This window comes from Hyla sarda, chromosome 4 (genome assembly GCF_029499605.1).
Source record: "Hyla sarda isolate aHylSar1 chromosome 4, aHylSar1.hap1, whole genome shotgun sequence".
NCBI classification, from domain to species: Eukaryota; Metazoa; Chordata; class Amphibia; order Anura; family Hylidae; genus Hyla; species Hyla sarda.
In genome coordinates, this window is record NC_079192.1 from 414,385,095 (window position 1) to 414,405,528 (window position 20,434).

At 44.9% G+C, this 20,434-nt stretch overlaps 1 protein-coding gene across 1 annotated transcript in view; it reads left to right on the plus strand.

The window, feature by feature from the left end:
* LOC130267695 (hepatitis A virus cellular receptor 1 homolog) overlaps positions 1 to 20,434 on the plus strand; it is a 40,668-nt gene that overhangs the window by 20,021 nt on the left and 213 nt on the right. Inside the window, exons 2-6 of the mRNA XM_056517779.1 lie at positions 3,675 to 3,761; positions 14,324 to 14,662; positions 14,770 to 14,828; positions 19,101 to 19,188; positions 20,240 to 20,276. Coding sequence (XP_056373754.1) covers positions 3,716 to 3,761; positions 14,324 to 14,662; positions 14,770 to 14,828; positions 19,101 to 19,188; positions 20,240 to 20,276 — 569 coding nt within the window. The 5' untranslated portion in view covers positions 3,675 to 3,715. The remainder of the gene's footprint in view (positions 1 to 3,674; positions 3,762 to 14,323; positions 14,663 to 14,769; positions 14,829 to 19,100; positions 19,189 to 20,239; positions 20,277 to 20,434) is intronic.

Consider the following 20,434-nt stretch of genomic DNA (forward strand, 5'->3'; position numbering starts at 1 on the left):
CTGGATGGTATTATTGGTAAGGGCAGTGTATGGCAGTATTATTGTAGACTGGGTGGTATTATTGGTTAGGGCAGTGTATGGCAGTATTATTGTAGACTGGATGGTATTATTGGCAAGGGCAGTGTATGGCAGTATTATTGTAGATTAGATGGTATTATTGGTTAGGGCAGTGTATGGCAGTATTATTGTAGACTGGATGGTATTATTGGCAAGGGCAGTGTATGGCAGTATTATTCTAGATTAGATGGTATTATTGGTAAGGGCAGTGTATGGCAGTATTATTGTAGACTGGGTGGTATTATTAGTAAAGGCAGTGTATGGCAGTATTATTTGTATATTGGATGGTATTATTGGTAAAGGCAGTGTATGGCAGTATTATTGTAGATCGGATGGTGTTATTGGTAAGGGCAGTGTATGGCAGTATTATTGTAGACTGGATGGTATTATTGGTAAGGGAAGTGTATGGCAGTATTATTGTAGACTGGGTGGTATTATTGGTAAAGGCAATGTATGGCAGTATTATTTGTATATTGGATGGTATTATTGGTAAAGGCAGTGTATTGAGGAATTATTTGTAGATTGGGTGGTACTATTGTTAAGGGAAGAGTATGACGGTATTATTGTAGACTGGATGGTATTATTAGTAAGGGCAGTGTATGACGATACTATTGTAGACTGGATGATATTATTGGTATAGGCAGTGTATGGCAGTATTATTTTAGACTGGGTGGTATTATTGGTAAGGGCAGTGTATGGCAGTATTATTAGTAGACTGGGTGGTATTATTGGTAAAGGCAGTGTATGGCAGTATTATTTGTATATTGGATGGTATTATTGTTAAGGGCAGTGTATGGCAGTATTATTGTAGACTGGATGGTATTATTGGTAAGGGCAGTGTATGGCAGTATTATTGTAGACTGGGTGGTATTATTGGTATTGGCAGTGTATGGCAGTATTATTAGTAGACTGGGTGGTATTATTGGTAAAGGCAGTGTATGACAGTATTATTTGTATATTGGATGGTATTATTGGTAAAGGCAGTGTATGGCAGTATTATTGTAGACTGGATGGTATTATTGGTAAAGGCAGTGTATGGCAGTATTATTGTAGACTGGGTGGTATTATTGGTAAAGGCAGTGTATGACAGTATTATTTGTATATTGGATGGTATTATTGGTAAGGGCAGTGTATGGCAGTATTATTGTAGACTGGATGGTATTATTGGTAAAGGCAGTGTATGGCAGTATTATTGTAGACTGGGTGGTATTATTAGTAAGGGCAGTGTATAACGGTATTATTTGTAGACTGGGTGGTATTATTGGTATGGGCAGTGTATGGCAGTATTATTGTAGACTGGATGATATTATTGGTATGGGCAGTGTATGGCAGTATTATTTGTAGATTAGATGGTATTATTGGTAAGGGCAGTGTATGGCAGTATTATTGTAGACTGGGTGGTATTATTGGTAAAGGCAGTGTATGGCAGTATTATTGTAGACTGGGTGGTATTATTGGTAAGGGCAGTGTATTGAGGAATTATTTGTAGACTGGGTGGTATTATTGGTAAAGGCAGTGTATGGCAGTATTATTGTAGACTGGGTGGTATTATTGGTAAGGGCAGTGTATGGCAGTATTATTGTAGATTAGATGGTATTATTGGTTAGGGCAGTGTATGGCAGTATTATTGTAGACTGGATGGTATTATTGGTAAGGGCAGTGTATGGCAGTATTATTGTAGACTGGATGGTATTATTGGTAAGGGCAGTGTATGGCAGTATTATTGTAGATTGGATGGTATTATTGGTAAGGGCAGTGTATGGCAGTATTATTTGTAGATTGGGTGGTATTATTGGTAAAGGCAGTGTATGGAGGAATTATTTGTAGATTGGATGGTATTATTGGTAAAGGCAGTGTATGGCAGTACTATTTGTAGACTGGGTGGTATTATTGGTAAAGGCAGTGTATGGCAGTATTATTTGTAGATTGGGTGGTATTATTGGTAAAGGCAGTGTATGGAGGAATTATTTGTAGATTGGATGGTATTATTGGTAAGGGCAGTGTATGGCAGTACTATTTGTAGACTGGATGGTATTATTGGTAAGGCCAGTGTATGGCAGTATTATTTGTAGACTGGGTGGTATTATTGGTAAAGAGCAGTGTATGGAGGAATTATTTGTAGATTGGATGGTATTATTGGTAAAGGCAGTGTATGGCAGTATTATTTGTAGATTGGATGGTATTATTGGTAAAGGCAGTGTATGGCAGTATTATTTGTAGATTGGATGGTATTATTGGTAAAGGCAGTGTATGGCAGTATTATTTGTAGATTGGATGGTATTGCTATTATTAGTAAGGGCAGTGTATGTTGGTATTATTACAGGGTTATTACAGGGTTTCCCCACCATAGTGAGGATCCAGGTTACACTCACTCTGCCCGGATATTGGAAAGAACCAGATCACAAGGTGCCCCCCTCCCTTTATATAATGACCGGTCCCCTCCCTCTATGTTTCCCCGAAAATAAACCCTACCCCGAAAGTAAGCCCTAGCAGGATTATGGGGTAGGGCTGCAATATAAGCCCTACCCCGAAAATAAGACCTAGTCCAGGGGTAATCAGCTGGCGGACTGAGGCCGCCAGTAATGCCCGCAGACACCACATGGGGCCACCACAGTAATGCCCGCAGCCCCCCCCCCCAGCCACAACAGTACGGTAATTCCCACAGAATCCACACCCACCCCGGCCACCACAGTAAAGCCCGCAGACCCCACACACCCCCGGCCACCCCAGTATGGTAATGCCCGCAGACTACCCCCCCCCCCCGGCCACCCCAGTAATGCCCGCAGACTCCACCCCCCCGGCCTCCCCAGTAATGTCTGCAGACCCCACAGCCCCCCTCGGCCTCGGCCATGCCCCCCCCCCCCCCCGCCCGCTTCCTTTGGCTGGTCGGCCGGCACCCGCGGCAAGTTACCTTACCGTAATGAAGCCGGGGCAGGGACGCTGTCATTTTAAAACGTCGGCGCGTATGCACGGCCGACGTCTCGGACATGTCCCTGCCCCCGGCTGCTAAGCAAAAGGAAGGAGATCTCGCCGCAGGGTATGAAGGTAAAATGTGTATCATGGCAGAGGGGTTGGGGGCACTGTAGGGTACGGTAGGAGTGTGGAGGAAGACAGGGGAAGGGGAGGATTGGGGGCTGCAGGAGTGTGCAGGATGGGGGGCTGCAGGAGTGTGGAGGATGGGGGGCTGCAGGAGTGTGGAGGATGGGGGGCTGCAGGAGTGTGGAGGATGGGGGGCTGCAGGAGTGTGGAGGATGGGGCCTGCAGTACTGTGGAGGATGCCCCTCCATCCTCCACACTCCTGCAGCCCCCCATAAATAAATAAGCCCTACCCTGAAACTAAGCCCTAGTGTGTTTTTTGGGACTAAAATTAATATAAGACCCGGTCTTATTTTCGGAGAAACACGGTATGGCTTATACCATGTGTATGGGAAGTCAGTATTAGATACTGGGGGACTATGCGTTATGTCAGTAATGTCTGGAATAAACTTTCATTTCTTCCCTTATGGTTCTCATGTGATCGGGGAAGAGAAAGGTGAATTCCTGGTTCCCATTTCTAAATAAAATGGTAAGAGAAGTGAAATCAAAAGTGTTCAATATAAGATCCGCACTGTCCATAGAGCGCCCACCTGGGAAAAGTCACCCGAACCGACACAACACTATGCTGAACCCAAAAATGACCGTCCTATGTCTGCTCATCCTGACAGGTAAGATAATATAACTGAGAACTGTACAGGAGGGCATCATTCTACTCCATATATAAGAATCTATCTATTATAATACTACCCCTATATACAAGAATATAACTACTATAATACTGCCCCTATATACAACAATATAACTACTATAATACTGCTTCTATATACAAGAATATACCTACTATAATACTGCTCCTATATACAAGAATATAACTACTATAATACTGCCCCCATATACAAGAATATAACTACTATAATACTGCTCCTATATACAAGAATATATCTACTATAATACTGCCCCCATATACAAGAATATAACTACTATAATACTGCTCCTATATACAAGAATATAACTACTATAATACTGCTCCTATATACAAGAATATAACTACTATAATACTGCCCCTATATACAACAATATAACTACTATAATACTGCTCCTATATACAAGAATATAACTACTGTAATACTGCTCCTATATACAAGTATATAACTACTATAATACTGCCCCTATATACAACAATATAACTACTATAATACTGCTCCTATATACAAGAATATAACTACTATAATACTGCCCCTATATACAACAATATAACTACTATAATACTGCCCCTATATACAAGAATATAACTACTATAATACTACTCCTATATACAAGAATATAACTACTATAATACTGCCTCCTATATACAAGAATATAACTACTATAATACTGCTCCTATATACAAGAATATAACTACTATAATACTACTCCTATATACAAGAATATAACTACTATAATACTGCCTCCTATATACAAGAATATAACTACTATAATACTGCTCCTATATACAAGAATATAACTACTATAATACTGCCCCTATATACAAGAATATAACTACGATAATACTGCTCCTCTATACAAGAATATAACTACTATAATACTGCTCCTATATACAAGAATATAACTACTATAATACTGCTCCTATATACAAGAATATAACTACTATAATACTGCTCCTATATACAGGAATATAACTACTATAATACTGCTCCTCTATACAAGAATATAACTACTATAATACTGCCTCCTATATACAAGAATATAACTACTATAATACTGCTCCTCTATACAAGAATATAACTACTATAATACTGCTCCTATATACAAGAATATAACTACTATAATACTGCTCCTATATACAAGAATATAACTACTATAATACTGCCTCCTATATACAAGAATATAACTACTATAATACTGCTTCTATATACAAGAATATAACTACTATAATACTGCCCCTATATACAAGAATATAACTTCTATAATACTGCTCCTATATACAAGAATATAACTACTATAATACTGCTCCTATATACAAGAATATAACTACTGTAATACTGCCTCCTATATACAAGAATATAACTACTATAATACTGCTCCTATATACAAGAATATATCTACTATAATACTGCTCCTATATACAAGAATATAACAACTATAATACTGCTCCTATATACAAGAATATAACTACTATAATACTGCTCCTATATCCAAGAATATAACTACTATAATACTGATCCTATATACAAGAATATAACTACTATAATACTGCTCCTATATCCAAGAATATAACTACTATAATACTGCTCCTATATACAAGAATATAACTACTATAATACTGCTCCTATATACAAGAATATATCTACTATAATACTGCTCCTATATACAAGAATATAACTACTATAATACTGCTCCTATATACAAGAATATAACTACTATAATACTGCTCCCTATATACAAGAATATAACTACTATAATACTGCTCCTATATACAAGAATATAACTACTATAATACTGTCTCCTATATACAAGAATATAACTACTATAATACTGCTCCTATATACAAGAATATAACTATTATAATACTGCTCATATATACAAGAATATAACTACTATAATACTGCTCCTATATACAAGAATATAACTACTATAATACTGCTCCCTATATACAAGAATATAACTACTATAATACTGCCTCCTATATCCAAGAATATAACTACTATAATACTACTCCTATATACAAGAATATAACTACTATAATACGGCTCCTATATACAAGAATATAACTACTATAACACTGCTCCTATATACAAGAATATAACTACTATAATACTGCCTCCTATATCCAAGAATATAACTACTATAATACTGCCTCCTATATACAAGAATATAACTACTATAATACTGCTCCTATATACAAGAATATAACTACTATAATACTGCTCCTATATACAAGAATATAACTACTGTAATACTGTCTCCTATATACAAGAATATAACTACTATAATACTGCTCCTATATACAATAATATATCTACTATAATACTGCTCCTATATACAAGAATATAACTACTATAATACTACTCCTATATACAATAATATATCTACTATAACACTGTCTCCTATATACAAGAATATATCTACTATAATACTGCTCCTATATACAAGAATATATCTACTATAATACTGCTCCTATATACAAGAATATAACTACTATAATACTGCTCCTATATACAAGAATATAGCTACTATAATACTACTCCCTATATACAAGAATATAACTACTATAATACTGCTCCTATATACAAGAATATAACTACTATAATACTGCTCCTATATACAAGAATATAACTACTATAATACTGCTCCTATATAAAAGAATATAACTACTATAATACTGCCTCCTATATACAGGAATATAACTACTATAATACTGCTCCTATATACAAGAATATAACTACTATAATACTGCTCCTATATACAAGAATATAACTACTATAATACTGCCTCCTATATACAAGAATATAACTACTATAATACTGCCCCTATATACAAGAATATAACTACTATAATACTGCCTCCTATATACAAGAATATAACTACTATAATACTGCCTCCTATATACAAGAATATAACTACTATAATACTGCTCCTATATACAAGAATATAACTAATATAATACTGCTCCTATATACAAGAATATAACTACTATAATACTGCTCCTATATACAAGAATATAACTACTATAATACTGCTCCTATATACAAGAATATAACTACTATAATACTGCCCCTATATACAAGAATATAACTACTATAATACTGTCTCCTATATACAAGAATATAACTACTATAATACTGCTCCTATATACAAGAATATAACTACTATAATACTACTCCTATATACAAGAATATAACTACTATAATACTGCTCCTATATACAAGAATATAACTACTATAATACTGTTCCTATATACAAGAATATAACTACTATAATACTGCTCCTATATACAAGAATATAACTACTATAATACTGCCTCCTAGCTGAGAGGTTGTGTCTGTGTAGCTCTCCTGATGTCTGGAGAAAGCCCGGGGCGGGGCCACCCTGGGTGGGGAAGCTCCCCAAGCAAGGCCCAGGCTTCTCGGCCTATTCTGGGAATTAATCCCCAGACACCACAAACCATGGATGAAAATCCTAAAGTTTCTCTGGATGTGAGAAATGTTCAGAATGTTGTCAGTTCTGGTGCAGTAAGAAGCACAGATGAGAAGAAAGCTGTGGAAGTGAGGAAAGACACTTCATCAAGTAAGGTAATGGCTGCAGGTACAATCCACCCCTCCTGCAGTCAGACAGAGGAGAACATCCCTGGAGAAGCAGACCATGCAGGAGAATCTGCAGCAGCCTGTCCTAATACGGTCTGACCGCACACGATACGGGAGCGGGAGCAGCGCAAAAGTTACAAGCACGCCAGAGGGGACCAGAGGGAGTACAGCAGGAAGGCTTCAGGGGGCCACAAGTGCGGTCACTGGGAAGAACCAGGGGCCCGGTCCCCAGTCTGGAGATTGTGACCCCGCAGCAGTGACCACAGCAACACCGAGACAGATGCCACCTCAGAAGCAGAGTCCTGTGAGTACCCCACCAGCGCGGCCCCCCAATACTCAGCGGGCACCTGAACTATGTCTGGCCGAGCAGATCCCAGCTCTGGTAAAGAGACTTGAGACTTTAAAAAAGACAAAGTTACAGCTGCAGAAACAAATTGAATGTATATACAAGCTAAAGGCAGCAAACCCCAATAACCAGGCTGTACATGATAAGAAGCTGAGCTCCCTCGCTGTGCAGCTCGCTGACACTGTGCAGGACATGGAGGACGTATTGGACCAGATGGGACCAGTCGCTGAAACCTTCAGGAATCAGCAAAGATTTGAGGGATATAAGGAAAGACCAGCAACAAAGTCCTCTCCATCTACTGCTGAACCCAAGTCTACAACCTGTCCAGATGACATCCAGCAGTCCTGTGCAAGACCAGAGGACATCCAGCAGTCCTGTGCAAGACCAGTTCTCAGACCAGCCAGCTTCCCTTTTGAAAAAGGGGATTTGTACAGACAAGCAGAAGCAAGCGTCCAGCAACATCAGAGACCTGCAGAGACTCCTCCAGAGGTACCACAAGTCCCAGCAGTCAGCACGGTGAAGCAGGACTATGGACACATACCTGAAGGTAACTCTGTAACAGTAGTGCAGTCACCACAAGCCCCTGGGGGCAGTAGAGAGCAGCAGGACTGTGGACTCTTACCTGAAGGCAGCAGTGCAGCAGAGAGTTCACAGGACATGGCTCTGCAGGGCTTGCTGGGCTCTGTAGTGCAGGATCATTCTGCCAGTGACTGCAATGATATGAATGTATGTGATATTACTGATAATGTGTCTGCAGAGGGGGGCGCTTCACAGTCTGTGTGGGATCTGGGGTCATCTCTGGGGTCAGGTCCACCATTAGTTCAGCCTTCAGAGGCTTGTGACCCCCAGAGTATAGAGGTTGATGGTGGGGAGGGGGCTGTACAGTCTGATGCACAACACTTCCCCCCTTTAGTCACACAAGTATCAGACCCCCCTAGTACGGCTGGTCAGCAGCCACCACAGCGCCCCCAAGTACAGCAGGAGGGTAGAAGTAGTGGCGCTTCCTCTGGTAATGCCTGGAGTCGTGGATCACCATTCATGTCCAATGTAAACTATACGGGTCAGGCTCTCAAGAGGAGGAACGTGGTCAGGTTCAGACATAGAGGGGCCAAGGAGGAGCTGCCTGACAGGAGGTTTGTGGTCCGTGAACTTCTGTGCCACCAAATGGGCTTCCTGCCATCTAACATCCTGGCAGTGATAAACCTTCCTGACAGGCAGGGCTATGACGTCAGCTTCAAACTCATGTCTGACCTGGACCGCTTCTGGGCCAATGTCACCCGGGTGAGAGATGCTGATGGCTGGAATAAGTTCAGCTTTGTCCCCATCTCCAGACCGGACACAGAAAATGTCACCATTATATTCTGGAACGAGTCTGTCCCCCCCCAGGATATTGTTGTGTGGTTAAAGAGACACTGTGACCTAATGTCAGACCTGACTAAGACCAGGGATGAGGACGGCATATGGACGGGCGGGTGGAAGGTCCTGGTAAAGTTACGGCAGATAAATAACATTACCCAACATTTGCCCAATTCATTTTTCATTGGTCGGGAGAAAGGGGTTTGTTTCTATGCAGGTCAGCCCAGAAAATGCTTCAAGTGTGGGAAGACCGGTCATATCGCGAGTGTCTGCACCCTGGTGAAGTGTAATTTATGTGGGGAGATCGGCCATGTCAGCGCCACCTGCCAGAACATCCGCTGCAACCTCTGTGGTAAGACCGGTCACTCCCACAGGGACTGTCCTGACGCCTGGCATAATATCTGTAAGGACTTCCCTGATGAGGACCTGCTGGAGGGGGCAGAGGACCTGGAGGAGGAGACGTTGGTGTCAGGGTCAGCAGTGACACAGCCCGAGCCTCAGCATAACACTAGGGGTGACAATATGGGTGACACTGTAGGTGACACTAGGGGTGACAATATGGGTGACAATATTGGTGACACAGTGCCCGACCAGTCCCAGCCAGGAGCCACTGAGGGGAACAGGGAGGTCACTGAGCAGGTTGTGGCCATGTCTTCTTCTGCCCCAGCATCAATAAATCCGCAGAAGAGACGGAAAAAAGACAAAACCAGCCGCAAGCCTGAGGAGGGATGGACCACTGTCCAAAAGCCCTCCAAAAAGAAAGTAGACCCCGGGTCAGGTGTCATGACCATCACAAATAGGTACAGTGTGTTGTCAGAGTCAGACGCTGAGGAAGAGATGGAGAGGGAGTTGAAGCGAGTGGTAGATGAATTTAATGAGGACCAAGAGGGTGATCCCCCCACAAAAAGGAGACCCCCACGGGATAAACGTCTGTCCGAATCGGACATGGAAGCAGGTGGTCAGCAGGAGGGCTCGGACTCAGATCTGTGATGATGGGGGTGACATCTCTGCTTCTTCTGCTTTCCTTTGTTATGATGGCCGACTTTACCCTTAAAGTGTTCTCCAGTAATGTGAACAGTGTCAGAGTGAGGAGGACCAGACACGTCGTATATGACCATCTAAAGTCTATTGATGCTGACATCTTCTTCTTACAGGAGACACGTTTAAATACTCAAGGACTGTTACGTGAAGCAGAGCGTGAATGGCGGTCTGGTCCATCCTTTTGGTCACTGGCTGTGGAACCAAGTGCCGGGGTCTCTATCCTGTTTACCACCAATGATGTAACTGTACATAGGCTGACAGAGGTATTGATGGGAAGGTGCCTAATGCTAGAAGTTACTATTCGGGGTAGAAGGCTCCGACTCATTAATATCTATGGTTCACAGACAGTGACTGAAAGGGTCAACCTTTATAATGAAGTGAAGCCATATCTCTTCACGTCTGTCCCCGTCATCTTGGCTGGAGATTTTAATGCCTCCAGAACAACTAGTGATAGATCCTCTAATAGACCTCTAACACGAGACTCCAAGGTCTTAAACCAAATCATTCTACAGGCCGGGTTGTCAGATGTGTTTGTGCAGGGTGGTCGGAAGGCAAAGTTTACCTATTTTTGTGGTGGAAGAAGCAGTAGGATAGATTTAGCTCTGGTTAGTCCTACAGAGACGATTGGTGAGAAAGATGAGAAGATCGTCCCTTATTCTGACCATCTGGCCTTATATTTTTGTTTGGGTGTCACACAGTGTCCTGAGACAGGTAGAGGGTTGTGGAGACTGAATTCCAGCCTATTAGAGGATCCTTCTGTGCAGAGACAGGTTCACTCTCTTATACAGAGTCAGCTAGAGAGGGTGGACTTCTATGATGATATGGCCGCCTGGTGGGAGGATGTCAAGGATGAGATCAGAACCCTCTTAAAGAGACTGTCAGTTATAAAGGGGAGGAGTAAGTATGGCCAGTATCTCAAGCTGCGCAAAGAATTGGAGTCACTATATTCGGCGGGTGGGGACCAACAAAGGATTGACCGGCTGAAATCTGAGATAAGGCAGTATCAGTACAGCAGGTATACCTCCCTGGTTCTTGAACGGGATTATGGGTCCTTAGGGTCTCCTGATCCCTTTGAGAATTGCCGGGAGCGGGTGGCAAATAAATCTGTCACCGGTCTCACTGACTCCCAGGGTGTTTTGCAGGAATCTCGGGAGGGTATCCTGGGGGTGGTGAGATCGTACTATGCTGACTTGTTTCAGAGGAAGGTTTTGGATAGAGACAAGATGACCCAATTCTTGGAGACAACTCCGCTCCCTGATACTAATGATTTGGACTTTTCTCCTTTGACAGCAGAATTGACGGTGGCAGAGGTCAAAGAGGCCATTGATAAGTTACATGTGAAGAAGGCACCAGGTCCAGATGGGATAACAGCAGAATTCTATAAGACATTCAGAGACCTCTTGGCCCCAATCCTCGTGGATGTTTACACAAATTGTCTAGAAAGTCACCTGATGCCTCCATCCATGAGAGTGTCCTCGCTGATTCTGCTGTCTAAAGGTAAAGAGCCGAGTGACATCAAGAACTGGAGGCCGATTGCCCTCTTGAATGTCGACAGGAAGATTCTGGCAAAAATCCTGTTTTCTAGGTTAGTTTGTCTGTCCCCGGCACTGTTGGCAGGCTGTCAGTATGGCACAGTAAAAGGGCGGAACATCTCTGGGGCAGTGATCTCCATAAGGGAGATGTTTGAGAGATGTAAAGCCCTGAGGTGTGGGAGATATGTTGTGAGTCTTGACCAGGCTAAAGCCTTTGACAGAGTAGATCATGAGTATCTATGGGCCACTTTGTCAAAGTACGGTATTCCGGGACAATTCATCGATTGGCTGAAGACTTTGTATTGTGAGGTCGAGAGCTTTCCTCTGATCAATGGTTGGCAGGGTGACACCTTCAGGGTTGAGGCGGGGGTGAGACAAGGTTGCCCACTGAGTCCGCTGCTGTATGAATTTGCCTTAGACCCGTTTCTGAGGTCACTGCAGGAGTGTGGTTTTCAGGGGGTGCCGGTCCCCCACTGCCTACCCCTGAGTGTTGTTGCCTACGCGGATGATGTGACCGTAGTGATATCTGAGCCTCGTGAGGTGGAGATGTTGTCTGCAGCCATCAGAAGTTACTCGGAGGCCTCAGGGTCTCTGGTCAACCTTGAGAAGAGTCAAGCTCTCTGGATATCTGATTCTGATCCAGACTTTGATCTGCCCCAATTTGTGAGAGCCTCCTCCTATATTAAAATCCTAGGGGTCAAATTCGGGAGGGACGATAACGCCAAACTAAATTGGGAAGAGAAGTTGGAAGCCGGAAATGCAAGGGTTCAGCGATGGAAGAACTGGAGGCTGACCTATAGAGAAAGGGTTAAAATGTTGAAGACTTACCTGGTCCCCGTCTTCTTGTATGTCTCTGTTGTTTTTCCTTTGCCAGAATCTTTCTCTGCTCGGCTCTTTAGCCTGTTCTTCCAAATGTTCTGGGGGAACAGGTTGAACCTGATAAAAAGAGGGGTCACCTACCTACAGAGGAGAGAGGGTGGGTTGGATATGCTGAATCCAAGGGTGTTCTTTGACTCCATGTTTCTAAAAGTAAATTTTGGTTGCATGGACTCAAACAACAGCTCCCTGTGGGCGAATAGTATCAGGGACTGGATATTGCCTTTTGCAGAGTCTTGGGTGCGAGGCGGCAGTCTCAAAAGGGGGAGATGGACGCGTGACTACCTCCCCCCGTACCTGGAATACGGGCTCAGATGTCTGAAGAGATGGCGCATTGAGAAGTCCTATATAGAGAGTAAGCCAAGGAAGGATCTATACATAAGGGTTTGTAGGGCTTTCTTCTGCTCTCCACTTGCCTTGAGGGACTGTGTGACCAGCACTTTACAAGAAAGTCTTAAGTTCCTCAATGGGAAACGACTCCCCGCAAAATTCTTTGACATAGCTTGGCTGTCGCTCCATGGGAGGCTCTTTGTCAGGGGTAACCTAAAATATCTAAGTGTCTCAGATAGGAACTGTCCTCTGGGTTGTCAGCAGGAGGAGACCATGGAGCATTTCATATCTGACTGCAGGGGCGGGAGGAGGATATGGGAAGAAGTGTCGGGTAAGCTGAACATCCCATTACTGCAGAACCTGACGTATCCTGACATCATATATGCTGTACCATCCAGTAACAGGACTGTAGACAGAGAGACAATGTACATAATTATAACAATCATTAAATATTACCATTGGCACATGAGAACTAGAGTGTCCATACACAACGAGCCATTCCATCACAACACAGCAGTAAGACAGATCATGTCCGAGCTCCAGTGGGTAAAGTCATTAGAGATACGGAGGAACCAAAATAATGGGAAATTATGGAGGAATGTCTCTTTGGTTTAACACAGAGGATGTCATGTTATTTTATTAAATTTTTTGTGTTTTTCCTTTTCCAGCAAATGTGGACTTTCTAAGTTTAATATTACTCTGTACATACTCTAGTTGAGTAGTCATTGTGTGTACAATGCTTGTTATTTTTGGTTTGCATTGTAAGAATTTATGTTAATTGTAATTTTGTTTGTTTTCACAATAAAAATTGCCTCCTATATACAAGAATATAACTACTATAATACTGCTCCTATATACAGGAATATAACTACTATAATACTGCTCCTATATACAAGAATATAACTACTATAATACTGCTCCTATATACAAGAATATAACTACTATAATACTGCTCCTATATACAAGAATATAACTACTATAATACTGCTCCCTATATACAAGAACATAACTACTATAATACTGCTCCTATATACAAGAATATAACTACTATAATACTGCCTTCTATATACAAGAATATAACTACTATAATACTGCCCCCTATATACAAGAATATAACTACTATAATACTGCCTCCTGTATACAAGAATATAACTACTATAATACTGCTCCTATATACAAGAATATAACTACTATAATACTGCTCCTATATACAAGAATATAACTACTATAATACTGCTCCTATATACAAGAATATAACTACTATAATACTGCTCCTATATACAAGAATATAACTACTATAATACTGCCCCCTATATACAAGAATATAACTACTATAATACTGCTCCTATATACAAGAATATAACTACTATAATACTGCTCCTATATACAAGGATATAAATGATTAGATATAGCAGTAGTAGAATGCTTGTTTCTGTATCTTACAGATCTCTCGGTATGGGCTGGTGCGGTGACAGTTGTAGTTGGCGGTACAGTGGTGTTACCGTGCACGTACCCCATTGCTGATGGTACCACCTCCATGTGTTGGGGACGGGGCCAATGCCCGAATTCTAAATGTAACAATGGGATCATCTGGACGGACAGCAGTGCGGTGACCTGGCGATCATCTGACCGGTACCAGCTAATGGGGAACATCACAGAGGGGGACGTGACCCTCACCATTACGGGGGTGACTTCTGATGATGCCGGAATCTACTGCTGCCGGGTGGAGATCCCAGGACTCTTCAATGACCAGAAGATAGAGATAGATGTGGAGATCAATGAAGGTGACGTCTCATTCAGTATTAATGGGATGGCGGCATTAATAGTCTCTACACAGACCCCCCCCCCAGTCTCGTATCATAGATCTTATAGAATATATTTTTTTTTGCAGGTAGTTTTGTTCTCAGTCCGACCACTTCCCCTCCGCTCAATGAGTCTATGACCATGAATGTAAGTATTCAACCTGACATTATACAACGTGTAATTCTGTGGAAAAACAGCAGGGGGTGTCATGAATAGTGTCCTCACTGCATATAAGTGCTCCTATATATGTTCTCACTACAGCATATAGAACGAATCAGGGGTCAAGTCCTGGGGGAAAAAGTGCAGGAACTCACCCAAGATTTCCACTCAAGGGCTGGTCCTGCAGAACTCCTGCTAATGGGAAAGGTGTTCCTGCTGTGGAATAAGTGTAGGAACTCAGTTCCCAAGCATTCCTGCAGGACTTGAGCCCTGGAACTAATAATGAATTAAAGTGCATCCTGTATTATACTTGTACTCTCTATTCTGCTGGTGAGGTCACTGTGTACATACATTACATTACTTATCCTGAACTGATCCTGAGTTTTATCCTGTATTATACTTGTACTCACTATTCTGCTGGTGAGGTCACTGTGTACATACATTACATTACTTATCCTGTACTGATCCTGAGTTATATCCTGTATTATACCCCAGAGCGGCACTCACTATTCTGCTGGTGAGGTCACTGTGTACATACATTACATTACTTATCCTGTACTGATCCTGAGTTATATCCTATATTATACTCCAGAGCTGCACTCACTATTCTGCTGGGGAGGTCACTGTGTACATACATTACATTACTGATCCTGAGTTATATCCTGTATTATACTCCAGAGCTGTACTCACTATTCTGCTGGTGAGATCACTGTGTACATACATTACATTACTTATCCTGTACTGATCCTGAGTTATATCCTGTATTATACCCCAGAGCTGTACTCACTATTCTGCTGGTGAGATCACTGTGTACATACATTACATTACTTATCCTGTACTGATCCTGAGTTATATCCTGTATTATACCCTAGAGCTGTACTCACTATTCTGCTGGTGAGATCACTGTGTACATACATTACATTACTTATCCTGTACTGATCCTGAGTTATATCCTGTATTATACACCAGAGCTGTACTCACTATTCTGCTGGTGAGGTCACTGTGTACATACATTGCATTACTTATCCTGTACTGATCCTGAGTTATATTCTGTATTATACTCCAGAGCTGTACTCACTATTCTGCTGGTGAGGTCACTGTGTACATACATTACATTACTTATCCTGTACTGATCCTTGTCACGATTCGGCTTCCAGGTAGTGGATCCTCTGTGTCAGCGAGGGATTGGCGTGGACCGTGCTAGTGGACCGGTTCTAAGAGGCTACTGGTTTTCACCAGAGCCCGCCGCAAAGCGGGATGGTCTTGCTGCGGCAGTAGCAACCAGGTCGTATCCACTAGCAACGGCTCTACCTCGCTGACTGCTGAGAAGGCGTGGGACAGAAGGACTAGGCAGAGGCAAGGTCAGACGTAGCAGAAGGTCGGGGGCAGGCGGCAAGGTTCGTAGTCAGGATGGGTAGCAGAAGTTCAGGTACACAGGCTTTGGACACACTAAACGCTTTCACTGGCACAAGGCAACAAGATCCGGCAAGGGAGTGCATGGGAGGAGGTCAGATAAAGGCAGGGAGCAGGTGGAAGCCAATTAAGCTAATTGGGCCAGGCACCAATCATTGGTGCACTGGCCCTTTAAGTCTCAGAGAGCTGGCGCGCGCGCGCCCTAGAGAGCGGAGCCGCGCGCGCCAGCACATGACAGCAGGGGACCGGGACGGGTAAGTGACCTGGGATGCGATTCGCGAGCGGGCGCGTCCCGCTGTGCGAATCGCATCCCCAACGGCCAAGACAGTGCAGCGCTCCCGGTCAGCGGGACTGACCGGGGCGCTGCAGGGAGAAAGACGCCGTGAGCGCTCCGGGGAGGAGCGGGGACCCGGAGCGCTAGGCGTAACAGTTCCCCCCCCCCCTTAGGTCTCCCCTTCTCTTTGTCCGGTAACTGCCTCCCCTGGGATGAGGACACCGGGAAAGAATGGAGGGTTTCCTCAACGGCAGGCAGTACAGCAGGAGTGGGAATGGGGAGGGAGGGCAGAGGGCGAGGCCTGGCACGGGGCAGTGTGACACCAGGACGGGGGCCATGGGGAGGCACAGAGGCTTGCCTGACGGGACTGGGAGGGGGGGAGAGGCACTTCCTGTGGCAGGCAGAGTCCCAGTTCCTGATCTCCCCGGTGGTCCAATCAATGGTGGGGGAATGAAGCCGGAGCCAAGGCAGACCGAGGAGGACCTCAGAGGTACAGTTGGGGAGAATGAAGAACTCAATCCTCTCAAGGTGGGGTCCAATAGACATGAGGAGGGGCTCTGTGCGGTAACGCACGGTGCAGTCCAATCTGGCTCCGTTGACCGCGGAAATGTAGAGCGGCTTGACGAGACGGGTCACCGGGATGCTGAATTTATTAACAAACGACTCCAAAATAAAATTTCCAGAGGCACCGGAGTCCAAGCAGGCCACGGCTGAGAGGGAGGAGTTGGCTGAAGAAGAAATCCGCACGGGTACCGTGAGACGTGGAGGAGCAAACTTGGAACCAAGAGACGCCACACCCACGTGAGCTGGGTGCGTGCGTTTCCCAGGCGTGGAGGACGGATAGGGCAATCCACCAAGAAATGCTCGGTACTGGCACAGTAAAGACAGAGATTTTCTTCCCTACGGCGATTCCTCTCTTCCTGGGTCAGGCGAGACTTATCCACTTGCATGGCCTCCTCGGCGGGAGGCCCAGGCGTAGATTGCAACGGATACTGTGGGAGAGGTGCCCAGAGATCTAAGTCTTTTTCCTGGCGGAGCTCTTGGTGTCGCTCAGAAAAACGCATGTCAATGCGGGTAGCTAGATGGATGAGTTCTTGCAGATTGGCAGGAATCTCTCGTGCGGCCAGCACATCCTTGATGCGACTGGATAGGCCTTTTTTAAAGGTCGCGCAGAGAGCCTCGTTATTCCATGATAACTCGGAGGCAAGAGTACGAAATTGGATGGCGTACTCGCCCACTGAAGAATTACCCTGGACCAGGTTCAACAGGGCAGTCTCGGCAGAAGAAGCTCGGGCTGGCTCCTCGAAGACACTCCGGAGTTCAGCGAAGAAGGCCTGGACTGTGGCTGTGGCAGGATCATTGCGGTCCCAGAGCGGTGTGGCCCAAGACAAGGCCTTTCCTGAAAGAAGGCTTACTACGAACGCCACCTTAGACCGTTCTGAAGGAAACAAGTCCGACAACATCTCCATTTGCAGGGAACACTGAGACAAAAATCCACGGCAGAGTTTAGAGTCCCCATCAAATTTGTCCGGCAGGGACAAGCGGAGGTTAGGAGCGGCCACTCGCTGCGGAGGAGGTGCAGGAGCTGGCGGAGGAGATGGTTGCTGCTGTAGCAGAGGCAGAAGTTGCTGTAACATGGCGGTCAACTGCGACAGCTGCTGTCCTTGTTGGGCAATCTGCTGCGATTGCTGAGCGACCACCGTGGGAAGATCAGCGAGACTTGGCAGCGGCACCTCAGCGGGATCCATGGCCGGATCTACTGTCACGATTCGGCTTCCAGGTAGTGGATCCTCTGTGTCAGCGAGGGATTGGCGTGGACCGTGCTAGTGGACCGGTTCTAAGAGGCTACTGGTTTTCACCAGAGCCCGCCGCAAAGCGGGATGGTCTTGCTGCGGCAGTAGCAACCAGGTCGTATCCACTAGCAACGGCTCTACCTCGCTGACTGCTGAGAAGGCGTGGGACAGAAGGACTAGGCAGAGGCAAGGTCAGACGTAGCAGAAGGTCGGGGGCAGGCGGCAAGGTTCGTAGTCAGGATGGGTAGCAGAAGTTCAGGTACACAGGCTTTGGACACACTAAACGCTTTCACTGGCACAAGGCAACAAGATCCGGCAAGGGAGTGCATGGGAGGAGGTCAGATAAAGGCAGGGAGCAGGTGGAAGCCAATTAAGCTAATTGGGCCAGGCACCAATCATTGGTGCACTGGCCCTTTAAGTCTCAGAGAGCTGGCGCGCGCGCGCCCTAGAGAGCGGAGCCGCGCGCGCCAGCACATGACAGCAGGGGACCGGGACGGGTAAGTGACCTGGGATGCGATTCGCGAGCGGGCGCGTCCCGCTGTGCGAATCGCATCCCCAACGGCCAAGACAGTGCAGCGCTCCCGGTCAGCGGGACTGACCGGGGCGCTGCAGGGAGAAAGACGCCGTGAGCGCTCCGGGGAGGAGCGGGGACCCGGAGCGCTAGGCGTAACAATCCTGAGTTATATCCTGTATTATACTCCAGAGCTGTACTCACTATTCTGCTGGTGGGGTCACTGACTTTTTTAGCTGTATCATGTCTCCCTTTTTTGTTCTTTACAGAGTGCAGTCAGTTATGCTCCTGTGTTCTACACTGTAGTCGTCTTCTTCATCGCTCTCCTCATCCTCTTTGGGATCCTGATGTATAGAAGTGAGTCCTGTAAAGCATGGACCTTGTCTCCCACGCTGACTCTATCATCTATAGACCCCTGCAGACATAATGTATATAAAAGTTATCCGTCCTATTCTCCACTTTAATTCCAAACCAATCACATTAAAGGGGTACTCCGCTGCTTAAACATCTTATTCCCTATCCAAAGGATAGGGGATAAGATGCCTGATCGCAGGAGTCCCGCTGCTGGGGACCCCCGGGATCATGCACGCGGCACCCCGTTTGTAATCAGACCCGGAGCGTGTTCGCTCCGGGTCTGATTATGGTCGACCGCAGGGCAGGCGGTGTGTGACGTCACGCCTCCGCCCCCGTGTGACGTCACGTTCCGCCCCTCAATGCAAGCCGACGGGAGGGGGCGTGATAGCTATCACGCCCCCTCCCGTAGGCTTGCATTGAGGGGCGGAGAGTGACGTCACACGGGGGCGGAGGCGTGACGTCACACACCGCCTGCCCTGCGGTCGACCATAATCAGACCCGGAGCGAACACGCTCCGGGTCTGATTACAAACGGGGTGCCGCGTGCATGATCCCGGGGGTCCCCAGCAGCGGGACTCCCGCGATCAGGCATCTTATCCCCTATCTTTTGGATAGGGAATAAGATGTTTAAGCACCGGAGTGCCCCTTTAAACATTCCCATAATAAACTTGGTGAATGTCGTCTATGTATCGTATACTGTACTCCTATTACTTTTGGCCACTAGGGGAGCTGTTTAGTCTGTCACTGCAAACACATTGATCATTATTTTTAGGATCTAAATAAAGTGTAATACACAGAAAAGTTCTCCATCCTATTCACCAAACTGATTTAAAACTAATCACATTCAACATTCCTATAATTAACTTGGTGAATGTCGTCTATGTAGCGCATACTGATATTACATTTTCAGCCACTGGGGGAGCTGTTTAATCTGTCACTGCTGGCACATTGAAACCACACAAACTGCCAAATTACCATGAAATGAAAACTTTGTACATAGCGGGGGAGAGCTAATGCCAAATGTATTGACATTTTCTTCTAAATGTATTTCCTAGATCAATATCTTGATAAGAAGATCAGCAATCTATCCAAGTACGTATGGGGTCCCTGCTCTGACTAATTGGGGGGAGAGGGTTGGATATAACAGAGGATGCGCTCTATAGGGAGACTCATATGGGAGCTCAAAAGCAAACAACCCCATTGTGGGGTATATGGGCTATAAAGAGACTCCACTATAGTTGGGGTTCAGA